This window comes from Elephas maximus, chromosome 7 (assembly GCF_024166365.1).
Source record: "Elephas maximus indicus isolate mEleMax1 chromosome 7, mEleMax1 primary haplotype, whole genome shotgun sequence".
NCBI classification, from domain to species: domain Eukaryota; kingdom Metazoa; phylum Chordata; class Mammalia; order Proboscidea; family Elephantidae; genus Elephas; species Elephas maximus.
Genome location: NC_064825.1, coordinates 18,422,072 through 18,434,857, shown reverse-complemented (window position 1 = coordinate 18,434,857; position 12,786 = coordinate 18,422,072). Strand labels below are relative to the sequence as shown.

General features: G+C 36.7%; 1 protein-coding gene across 12 annotated transcripts in view; it reads left to right on the top strand.

Annotated features, from left to right (window-relative positions):
• The window catches only part of YAP1 (Yes1 associated transcriptional regulator), a 129,938-nt gene extending 117,500 nt beyond the window's left edge, over positions 1-12,438 (top strand). For 8 of the 12 annotated variants that reach the window (XM_049889469.1, XM_049889465.1, XM_049889467.1 and 5 more), the window contains 3 exons: positions 4,218-4,348; positions 7,345-7,457; positions 8,860-12,437. In XM_049889469.1, the coding sequence (XP_049745426.1) occupies positions 4,218-4,348; positions 7,345-7,457; positions 8,860-9,098 (483 nt within the window). In that variant the 3' untranslated portion in view covers positions 9,099-12,437. Of the gene's footprint in view, positions 1-4,217; positions 4,349-7,344; positions 7,458-8,859 lie in introns of all 12 variants that reach the window. The other 4 variants (XM_049889475.1, XM_049889473.1, XM_049889474.1 and 1 more) reach the window with 1 other exon arrangement.
• Positions 12,439-12,786: the final 348 nt, after the last annotated feature.

Genomic DNA, 12,786 nt, shown 5'->3' with positions numbered 1-12,786 from the left:
CCCAGCTTGTTCTGGAGGGAACTTTCCAGGGTGGTTCGTAAAGGAAAACATGAGTTTGCCTACTTTCGGTTGAAGATTTTTATGGACTCGTGAGCTAGTGGGCTCAATAGGCCATTGGCTCTTTTTATATTTCTCTCTCTCATTTAAATAGCAATATCATTTCCTGTTAAAAAAAAATTTTTTTTTTTTTTTAATAGCAATATCATTTCCTATAGGATAAGAAAAATAGGATAACATGTATTTGGTACTTAAACTATTTACCCCTATATAAAATCAGTGCATTGGTGCACATAGAAAAATAAGGAGTAAGACAGTCAAAGTAGTTAGTTGTCAGGAAACATTTAGAACATTTCTCAGTTTTAAAGTTCTTAGTTCATCCAAGAGAAAGGAAAGCATATGTCTACACAAAGCCAAAATTTGGAAACAACTCAAATATCTATCAAAAGGTGAATGGATAAATATAGTATTCCCTAAATGGAATACTAGTCAGCAATAAAAAGGAATGAACTATTGATACAACATCAGTGAATCTCAAAATAACCAGGCTAATTGAAAAAGAATATATACTGTATGATTCCATTTACATAAAATTTTAGAAAATGCAAATTAATCTATAGTAACAGAAAGCAGATCTTTAATTTCCTGGGGGCAGGAAAAAACTTACGGATGATTATCTTGGTTTCATGGATGTATACCTATGCCAAACTCATCAAATGGTACACTTTAAATAGGTGTAATTTATTGAACATCAGTTATACCTCAAGCTGTTAAAAAATGTCTTAGGGTATCTATTCAACCCTGTTCTGTTTGCTGTAGCTAGAAGTTTCAAAACTGACTAAGTATTTATACCTGAATAAAGCAGCATTTTATTCCTTGGATCCTTACAAGTTTGATATAGGTGAATCCTTAGGTTAATTACTTTTAGGCGTGGCTTAAATATCAGCTTAATAATAATGTGTTTCCATAGCCTTTTGGGGTGTTGGATATCTCCTTAGGCATCCTGGAGTGATTTATGTTCTTTATTCACCTCTCTAAATTACATTTCTTTGTAAATCTGATAGGATTGCAGTGTGTACAGACACTAGAAATTCAGTCACTAAAGGAAGCAAAATGTAAAAATTTGGCAGCTTTGAACGAGCAAAGTGGTAAAATTAAAAGTAGCAAAAGCAAAGAGCCTGCACATGACTATTAGCTTTAATCTCATAAAACGATCTTGGAAAGGTAGGAACTTTATCAAAAAGGCTAAAATAAAAAGTTAGGAAAATGATAGCCTATTTATTCAGTAAAGTTTATTGCTAAATATATTCTCATGTTTTAAGAGCAATATAGATTCTTCAGAGTATTTGAAGTTATTGTTTTAAGCTCCAGAACAGTCCATTCATTCATTCATTCACTCTGCCCGCAAGGAACACAGAGGAAGTAAATAATTATAATGTGATAAGTGCTATGCTTTTATTACATATTCTCAGAGTGTTAAAGACATGACATCTATCTAATACAATCTTAGGCGGAGATAGGATTTTCATGGAAAATTACCTAACGAGTGGGTCAGCCAAAGCCAGAGACTGTTAATTTGTAATGATAACAGTCTGGATAATTGTACGATTTTGCTTTAGCATTTCTCAGCAATTTCAATATAGAAATTAAGTGAGTACATTTTAGTATTGATGCCAGGCTGGTGTTTACTGGATTGAGATAAAATTATGTGTGCATCAGGAATCTGAAAGGTGCTCGTGTTGTATTTCAGATGATCAGCCATGAGTTCAAGCTGGTAGGGAAGAAAAAAGCCAGGAAGGAGCTGTAGTCTGGAAGAGTAAGAAGGGAGAAGGGCCTAGAATCTACAAGGTTAGAAGACTGGTAGTGTGGAAGTAAGCTCATGCAGGAACTGCGTGGAAGGAAAAATGTGGTCAGAAAGTGGGATAAACGTGTGTAAGACTTCTGGGGGAGAAATTTCTAAAACAGCTAGGTCCAGGTTATGACCTAGGTAGTTAGTGATTGAAGTACAATGATGAAGTGATCAGTATCATTGCAATTTAAAGGATGGAATTTCAAGAATAGGGCCTTGGCATGGGTTTTGTGCATGGTTATTGAGAGCTCCAGGCTGATGAATGAATGCGGTTGGGTTCAGCTGAGACATCGTCATCCATGTCCCAAACATGACTTAAGATTTTAGAGGTAGTTTGGTTTCAAATAACAAGGTCTTAGTGGTGATGAGAGTGATTAAAGTAGGTGGAAATGAAGATCATTGGAATGCAGAAAGTCAAGAAGCTTTCATATTGAATGAGTCACCCACCCTAATAGTGAAACATGGAGAATACTTTGAATGGCAAGAGACTCTGAGCGAGGTTTTAAAATTCTTCCATATGTATGGCGGAGTAGCTAAGAAATCAGAAAATTGAGTACAAGGAACAGTTAACTCCCATGGCAATCTGCTGAGCCCATGGATCACTTTTCAAAATATTGTTTTTTGTTTTTCTTTAATGTATAGGATTATAAGGAAAAGGAATTTTATTGAAATACAGTTATTAAAATACTAAATAAAAATTTGTGATACTAACATGGCTTAATAATAATGTAAGTAGGATCTAGTAGTCTGTCTTGATCTCGTGTGCCATCGAGTCGATTTTGACTCGTAAAGACCCTATAGGACAGAGCAGAACTTCCCCCACAGGGTTTCTTAGGCTGTAATATTTACAGGACCAAATCTCCAGGTTTTTTCTCCCATGGATCCACTGGGTGTATTTGAACTACCAACCTTTTGGTTAGCACCCAGGCGCTTAACCTTGCTCCACCAGGGTTCTTTAACAGTGTGTCTTATAACTAATATAATACTGAAATGAACATAAATAATATTTCAAGATATTTGCAACAACTACAGTGTAATATGAAAATGTCTGTATTGATGAAAAGTCAGAGGTACAGTGAATACTTCTGTTTTTGTGGCCTAAATTCATACTTGAGGAAAATGCTAATTTCAGTTAGAGGTTAGTGAAAATTAAAGGTGTGATTTTTTTTCTCCCCGTCCAAGTTCAGAGACCTCTGAATTCTGTCATGATTCTCTAGGTAAGAAACCAAGGTTTAAAGGATGATATAAGAAGAAGAAGGCATAAATATAAATAAAAAGAAGTGCATGAGAGTGAAGTGGCAGTACAGAGCCACCGCCTCTGGACCCAGTGGTATTAGCGGTGGTGGGAGTGAAGAGGGCATGGTGGGAGTGTGGCTCAATGAGCAGCCTTGGCTCAGGAAGGCCTCAGGAGTCTCAGTTACCTTCATGATGAAAAGCCATGTTTCAAGCCACACGAAAAAAATAGAGGGAGAGGAGGCTGATGCTCTAGTAGAGATAACTCTTTACTAGAGAACTAAAGAGCCACAGTGGAAATTGGTGGGAGGGAAGAAACACTGAAAGGAAGAGAAAGGACAGGGGTGAACTGGCCTGGTGGATGTCCTAGGCATATAGGCAGAGGCCTGGGAGTTTAGAAGCCCATTGAGGCAAGCCGTCAGGAACCGTCAGGGTGGTGGTTGTAGCCTTTGCTCAGGTTTCAAGGTAGAATCCTGATAAGAAATTTTTTAGTGCCCCTCAAAGTTAATATTTTATACTATTTTTAAATGTTAAGTTATGGTGGAGAGAGATTTTGGGCTTGTGTTTTCACTTCTAATGTCTTTTTTTTTTTTAGCCCTTTCTCCCTGCTAGAGGGTAGAGCATATTCTATCTGGCTCAAGATAGAAAAATATGAAGTCAAAGTGAGATATTTGTAAAACAGTACTCTGGGAGGGAAGAGTGGTGTCTTGTAAATCAGCAAATGTCTTTCTTCCTACTTCTTTGCTTTTATTGCTGGTGCCGAACACACAAAACCATCTGAGGGTTGGTGAGTAAAAATATGCTCGAAGAAGAATTCCTGTTAAAGGCCAGATACCATTCTACCACAAAGGGGGATTTGGGAATGTCTGCTAGAGTAAGGAAAATAACAAAAATTACGTTTTTAAGTTAACGTAACTAGATAAACTTTCAATTTAAGTAACTTAATTTTTAATAACATGAAAGTTAGAATAGAAGAACTTTTTTTCTGACTGGGAAATGTTTTAACTTTAAAATAGATGTTAATACTTGAAGTTTATATGTACACAGTTACCTTAATGTACATTTTATTTCTATAAACTTAACTATACATTTGTTAATTGGTACACTGATTCTGTTCGTTCATGTTTGTTTTTTTTAGGAATTAGCTCTCCGTAGCCAGTTACCAACATTGGAACAGGATGGTGGAACTCAAAATCCAGTATCTTCTCCGGGAATATCTCAGGAACTGAGAACAATGACAACCAATAGCTCAGATCCCTTTCTTAACAGGTTGGTGAGAGTTGCTACTGGCCAGTATCTGCAAAAGATCACAGCTTTTAAGATCATTTTGCTGAGTATTTGTCATAGGCTTTTTTGAACATCTGTGTGGGCCAAAAACCATAGCTGTAAATGAATCTCTCCTTAAATGGCAACTACAATAAAAGTTGAGGATTAAAAGCCATCTCCTGTGAGAGGAAGTGAGCTGTTCAGACTTGCAGAGGGGATATTTATTCAAAGTCAAAACGTGTTTGCTTCTGCCTATACTGTTGACTAACAGTTATTTAAAATTACAGAATCATGAAGGAACATGTGAATGCCTTTCTGTGAAAGCAAATGAACTGCATCCAAGACCTCCTTAGGACTACATTGTAAAGATCACTGGAAGGAATTTTCCACATAGGTGTTTGGTCTGAGAGGTTTCGCTACAGCCACGTTGTAAGGCCTTGTATTCTTAAGGGCTATAGTTCAAGGAGATAAAATGTAAGGTTGTGCTTCTTTCAAGAAATGCATTAAGATTAATGATAATATTTGAAAATAGCATAGCTTGAGGTTGCTTTTGAATGAGTTACCACAAATCTTGGGTTTTAGGCAGATTGCAAAAATGTTACTGTATGTAGTGCTATGTTGAAAACTGCACGAGCTGAAACAGGTCATATTCCTTGCCTAAAGACCATTTAAAATTAAGATTTGACTAAATCTGTTTCATTCTTTAAGACTGTAAAAGATATTTCTGTTTTAAAAAATATGAAAAAGTACTTTCTGGTTTTTGTGCTTTTTATTTTATTTTTTTTAACCAATTTTAAACACACTTCAAAAAATATTTCCAGGTATTTTGACTTAGGAAAGTTATTATACTACTATTTCAGTTCTCACCAGTTGAATTGAAAGCTTTACAGTTCTGAGAAAAAAACAAAATATCTTATCCTGCTAAAAATACTTGGTATAATAGAATTTCGCATCATTTGCCCAGCCTTAAGATTAGTTCTGGTGGTCTAGTTGGGAGATTTGACTTTGAGGGCTTTCCTAAATGAATTTAAGTTTGTATTTACTCTTCTGACACACATATACTTTAAAGCTCTGCCAGAAATTGGGTGGATTTTTACAAGATTATAGTTTCAAAATTAAACTAAGGCTTAATAGGAAAGGTCATAGCACAGAACGTCTTTTTTCACAAGGAGAATTCTAGATCAGTGGAATTCCAGCACCCATCTTAATTGACGGTATGTATTGATGCAGGGATAAAAGTAAACTATTTAGAAAAATGGATAGATGGCATATTCTTCCACCAATAGTTTGTGAAGATTCTTCCTTAACATTTAAGAGGACAACTGGGCTGCACTCTGAGCTTCTGTTTTCTGGTAGGATCACAGAGCAGCAGATAACCAGTGTGCTTCTACTGTTGTTCACCTCTGTATTCCCAGAGGTCGTTCAGTGTCTGTCATGTAGTCGCACATACTCTGTGAATGTTTACCAAGTGATGGGGGCTGCAGGAGGTGGGGTTCTACAGGGAGCAGTTCCGGGTCAGAAAAGTGGACCTGTCAACTCTGTCCTCAGGAATGCCCATGTGCTTCCCTGTGCTTGGAATGAACTCTGCACAACTCTGTAAATTCATCCATTCTGTGTGTCTGACATGTGCCCCATGCTTAGCAGTGGGAATAAAGTGATGACTAGGACCAGGCCTTGGCCCAGATCAGGGCCGGCAAAATAAAAACAAACCACATCCTGAGGACTTCTCAGACATGGCTTCATTGTTTACAAATGGTCTCAGAGGCAGGTTTGTGTTTTCTTGGATCTGTGTGAGGCTTTTGAATCTTAGCAAAATCTGGCAGAAGCATTAGAGCAAACCAGTGATTGCAACAGAAGGCGTGAGGGGGAGAGGGGAGACGAGGCAAATGCACTGAGAAACTTAGGGAAGAAATTTTGGGCACTGAGCACTTAAACTTGAGCAATTGTTAAAGCTTGTCTTTACTTTTTTTTTTTTTTAACTTTTGTATAAGTTGAACAGCTGCTTAAATGTCCAATTTGGGGAAAGTTACAGAGACCATTAACAGTAACAATTGCCTTGTTTCAAACTTCTTTCCATAAGATGTTCTGAACTTAGTAGAATACAAGAATTTTGCAGTCAAAGCCAGCTGATGTCTACGTGCTACTGGCTCAGGAAAGTGTTCTATTTATGAAAGCAATATTCTGATGATGTTTTTTATCAGACCTGTGTGAAAATCTGGGAAACTTTTCATTTAGCCTAAAGTAAAAATCTTCTTGGCTCATGTTTTCCTGTTTTACTCAAGGGGTGTGCCTCATAGTTTTGTTTTGTTATGTTTTTTAATCTTTCCTTCAATTTAAGCTATATGGTGTTTATCTTACGATGAGCCGTTTGGGTCCACCACCCCTCTACCACCACCACCCCAAATAAAAGCAGGGGTTTTTATCTTATCGTCAGTGACTCATCTGTTTTGGCCCAGTCCAAAAGGAATCCTGGTTCTTTATTTTGGGTTGATTTTTTTTCCTTAGCTTACGCTCTCTGCACCAGAGCTGGGAATTTACACAAGTCTAGTACAGGCCTGTCTCAGCGCCCACCTGGAGCTTGTGTTTTGACCTCTGTGCCTATGTTATACCACCTGGGGAATTGAAATCTTGAAACAAGTGAGCGGATCCCACCAGATTCAAATGGTATTACAGAGAGACTACCTATGTAGTTAATTTTCCGTCAGCTGGGAAAACTAGGTGTACCAATGTGACATTTATCTTTTTTTTCCTCTACTGCCACGAAGCCCAGAAGCTAAGGAGAGATCTTGGCCCCTTAAAGCTGCCAGCTTCAGTTAGGATTAACTTGTCTACTTCACTTCATAGCACATGGGCTGTGTCTGGACCCTGAAGGAGGGTGCTTGTTTTGGACGTTGCAGGGCAAGAATTTTTTCTAATCTTCTAATCATGTTGGTGTTTATTTTTGCCTTCAATCAATTTTTTAAATTTTTGCATCAGTCTTTAACTCTTGTTCTTTGCAGTGGCACCTATCACTCTCGAGATGAGAGTACAGACAGTGGACTGAGCATGAGCAGCTACAGTGTGCCCCGGACTCCGGATGACTTCCTGAACAGTGTTGATGAAATGGATACAGGTTGGTGTTCTTTATTCCTGTCAGTAAGTAACCTGACCTTCTGTCAGAAATAGTCATGTAATCACCGGGTCTCTTAAGCCATTGTTAACAGAGGTGATTGAGAAGAACACCCTACAGCTCCAGTTCAGATTGAACCCGTGTTGTTTCTATAAGGTGATTTATAATTTAAGTCTCTCCTCAGTTTTTAATTGTCATAAATATATTAGCTCTATTTGAAAATAAAACTGATGACATAACTTATTTTAGCATGTCCAATTGGGTTAGGTGACTAAGTAATTGGGGACCCTATTCTTTGTTTTGGAGGAAGACTTCTGTATGTGATTCACTGCCTGTCTCCTTTTTCTCTGAGGGCTTTTAGTCCAGCTAAGGTTTTATGGGGCTCAGAAGTCAGGTGGGAGAGGCTAGGTGGTGGGGCTTACCTACTTTATTGTTCTCTTGGAGGAGCTAAGAAATAACCTGCCTCATAGATGTAATTAAGGAACCATTTCCCCTGTGGCTTACCTGGTGACCCTGGCTTTACAGCTCTGTCAGAGTGCATGAATTGCCTAGAAAATGAAGCCATTCTCTATCTAGCTAGTTTTTTAGCAACTAGCTAGCTAGCTAGTTCTTTAGCTGTCAGCCTGTCTTCTGAAAGTGCTTGGCAAGTCTTTTGTGTCTGAGCTCTTTTAGTTCATGGCTTTGATGCTTCTCTGCTTATCTAAATCTTAATCGCCCTTAGGAGCCGCCTCAAATCCATCTCTTTCACAGAACCTTTCCTTACTTCCTTATTTTTCTCTTCTCCAAACCCCTACAGCACTTAGTGGCTTATGTTATTTTTTCTGAAAGTATTCTCTGTTGAAGTTCTGTAGAATGTTAATGTTGTCATGTGCAAAAAAGCGTCTGTGGCCAGGTAAGTTTGGGAAACCTGGAAGCATATTCAAGAATTTCTGGGAGACTTGTTTTGTTATTATAAATGTGAATCTCCAAGAGTGGAAAAGAGTATTTTATTTTAATGTTTCCCAAAAGAGTACTTAACGGGACAGACTGGTCTGTATCCTTTATTTTTACATTTAATCTTATTATGACGGTACAGTTCTGCTACTGTGTAGTGTACTGGCTCTTTCTCCCCTTGCTGCATAACTTTCAAAGGATTTTTTTTTTTCATGATCCTCTTCGGTGCTCAGCACGTAATAATAAGCAGTCAGGGTATTGATTGAATATCTGAACGAATGCAAGTAAATTTGGGATTGTCTTTTTTTTTTTTTTTTTTTTAATCTCTGGGTTGTTTGGCTTAAAATAAACCCTGGGTTTGAATTCAGCAGGTCAGTCAGGAGTGTTTTTCTTTGTGCATTTCTCTATGCTGATGTGATACAGCTCTGAGTTAGCCTTTCAAAAAGAACTTCGTTATCTCTCCTCCAACTAGGTGATACTATCAACCAAAGCACCCTACCCTCACAGCAGAACCGTTTCCCAGACTACCTTGAAGGCATTCCTGGGACAAATGTGGACCTTGGAACACTGGAAGGAGATGGAATGAACATAGAAGGGGAGGAGTTGATGCCAAGTCTGCAGGAAGCTTTGAGTTCTGACATCCTTAATGACATGGAATCTGTTTTGGCTGCCACCAAGCTAGATAAAGAAAGCTTTCTTACATGGTTATAGAGCCCTCAGGTAGACTGAATTCTAAATCTGTGAAGGATCTAAGGAGATAAGACGTACATACCTGAAATTTCCCAAATAAGGCAGTCGCAATCTTCTGGCTCATACAGAAAAAGATGAACAAACGTCCAGCAAGATTCTTTCATCCACTATTTTGCTCTTCTTGTCCATTGCTGCTGTTAATATATTGCTGACCTCTTTCACAGTTGGCTCTAAAGAATCAAAAAAAACTTTGTTTCTTTTGCTATTATAACTACTGTTCGTTTTGGGGGCTGGGGAAAGTGAGCCTGTTTGGATGATGGATACCATTCCTTTTGCCCAGTTAGATGTTCAACAATCATTTTAACTAAATACTCAGACTTGGAAGTCAAATGCTTCATGTCACAGCATTTAGTTTGTTCAAACAATTGTTTCTTCAGCTGCCTTTGGCCAGTGGAAAAACATGACTTACTGGTCTGACAAGCCAAATATGTTGTATGTGATATTAAGTACTTAATGCTGATTTGAAAAGATAGCTGAAACCAAGGCTGAAGACTGTTTTACTTTCAGTGTTTTGTTTTGTTTTTTTTTTCCTCCTAGTGCTATCTTTAGTCACGTAGTGACCTTGATTTTATTTTAGGAGCTTATAAGGCATGAGACATTTTCCATAGAAATATATTAATTATTGCCACATACGCTAGTATAGGTCTTGTGTTTTTTTTGTTTTTTTTTTGCGGGGGGGTTGGTTGGTTTTGTCGGAACCTAGGCAAATTACTTTATTAGTGAATCTGTTTATAATGGTAGTGTGGTAAGGTTATTAGAATTCTTTTGGTGAAATCTACATTTTCTCATTTTTTACCATCTTATTTAAATCTTGATTATCTGCTCTCTATATACACATACACACTTATAATGTTTATGATAGTGTGATAGCAGAGTATCTTTTTTTGTTTAGGTTTTCCTGCTTTTCCGTTTATTTTAAAATGGTAGCTTTGAATGTATGCATTTAGAATACATGACTAGTAGTATCTATTTTACTGATAATTGAAATCTGGTCGGGGCAGTCTGCAGGTGTTTGAGGTAGTTCAGTGTTCTACAAAAGGGTACTGTTATGGATAGTGCCTTGAGAAGTACCACATACCCTCTGGGCATACAGTAAATATTATCTGATGAATTTGAAAGCAGCAAACAAAAAATGGCTTTATTTTCCCTTTGGTTACTCCCTTAGGCTAATTTTATCTTGATGGGAAATCACTGAGTAGGTTCATAATGTGCATGACGGAAGTAAGCTCCATATAGTAGATTACCCTCCTTTAGCTTTGGAAGTTTACCTTCACTTAGCTTTGGAAGTGAAGTCTAGTGCTTTAGTTCTCATTTGTAATGAACACATTAAAGACTAGATTGAAAAATTGCCTACAAGATTGATCTTTCTTGCAAGACTTGCTTCTACTTCTATATGCTGAAAATTGACCCTGGACAGTGTATAGAACACTGTAAGGTCATGAATTAGTGGTAAAGTGATCAGATTAATAAATGTATATTGGTAGTTGAATTTAGCAAAGAAATAGAGATAATCTTGATTTTACCTTTATTTTTACAGGAAGAGATATAACTAGAGTATGTGTCTACAGGAGTAATAATGGTTTCCAAAGAGTATTTTTAAAGGAACAAAATGAGCATGAATCAACTCTTCAGTATAAGCTAAAAGTAATAGTTGGTTGTGAATTATAGTGGCACCAGCTAACACCTCTATGATTAAGGGTCTTTTCATTGTTTCTAGGATAAGCCCTTATTTTCAAGGGTTTATAACAGACATAAAATCTCTCCTGGCCAAAGCTGCTATGAAAAGCCTCTGCTTGGGAAGATACATTTTTTTCTACTTAAAAAAAATCTAAGTATTTTGGCCCTTTGATTTAGAGGAGTGCAAAAGTTGAGATTAAGGCGTTTTATATTAAATACTTTGAGTGCTCAAGAAGTGCAGTCACTGTGTATATAATGATTTATAGGTTGACGTTCATAATGACTCTAAGGCTTTTATTAAGAAAACATCAGAGATTAAATTTTGAATTAAGTTTGGAGGGTAAAATGGCCATTGCAGAAGCATTGATTTTTAGAGCAATAAGAAATTATACTTAGAATGCATAATTGAGTATGTAGATGGTGCAGCATGTTGTTGTTTTCATGTGCAGAAGATCAAAGCTACTTGGAAGGAGTGCCTACAATTTGCTACTAAGCCACAGATTAAGGTTGCATTTTGTATATCAGCAGAGTAGCTTTAGATTTGGGGGAGGGTGGGAAGGTAGAGGGGTTGTGAAGACTTAGTGGGACCTTGATAGAGTATAAGCTTCTTTCTCTTCAATAAAGATTTGTCTTGCGTCTCGCTGTCATTAAAGGCAGTTGTTCCTAAAATTTCAGTCACTTAAGTACACCCACAAAACAAGAATATGCAGCTCTTTATTTCCCCCCAACTTTGATTTCCCCAGTTATACCTCAATGTTGTAGCAGCACTGTGGTACCTGACAGAGCTTTGATCTTATCATACGACCTGAAGGAGACCCAGGAGTCCTTTCCTCTTTTTGAGTTTGAATCACCGCCTTGATGTGGTCTTGCTTATTTTATGTCCTTGTTTCTAATGTAAAAGTGTTTAACTGGTTGTATTGGGTAGCATTGGGATAAGACTTTAACTGGGTATTCTTGAATTGCTTTTACAATAAACCAATTTTATAATCTTTAAATTTATCAGCTTTTTATATTTGTGTTCTTTTCAGTAAGGGTTTCTTAGATTTACTTACGGCTGATGGAGCACATTGACTGGGAGTTTCAGAACTTTCAAAGCACTATTTGTTGTAATAACTTTTTCTAAATATAGTGCTTTTTTTAAAAAAGAAAAAATAAGGAAGTGATTTCTTTTTACAAAAAACCTTGCTGTTTTAAGTATTCATATTAAGTAGATGCATTCTATATGGAACCATGGCAGAGAGACTGAAAAATATCAGTAATTATGTAATTCAGAATTCATACCAATCAGTGTTGGAACTCAAGCAGTGCAAAATGAGAGACAGCTTCCAGTGATTAACAATTTTGTAGCTTTTGCACATCTGACAAGTGAGTGCTCAGATGAATTTTGTCTTGGCAAGCATGTTTTTATATGAATTGTGGGTGTGCCTGTCTTAACAATTATTTTCTGTATCTTAAAAAAGTATTCTCCACGTTTTAAATGTTTTATATTAGAGAATTCTTTAATGCACACTTGTCAAATATATATATATCGTACCAATGTTACCTTTTTATTTTTTGTTTTAGATGTAAGAGCATGCTCGTATGTTAGGTACTTACATAAATTGTTACGTTAATTTTTCTTATGTAATACGTTTTTGTTTATATGGTTCAAATATATTCTTTAAACTCTTCTTTGTTGTTTTTAACAATTGGTAATATATAAGACTTTTTTTTTGGCTTCTTAATGGTCTTCCAGTAGAATAAGTACTACTAATAGAAGAAATTAAAAAGTGATTTCAGTAGTAACTGGTAGATAGGTTAAATTAAAGGTTAGTTTTGCTTCTTATAGTTGAGCATGACATTTGGGACTTTTGAAGTACAGATAGATAAAATTCTTTGAATTTTATCTATCTGTACTCTATAGTTAGCCCATCCCCATCAGTCATAGTATGTGAGCGGAATTGTGCCTCTATTATCCTGAAATGACCTTAGA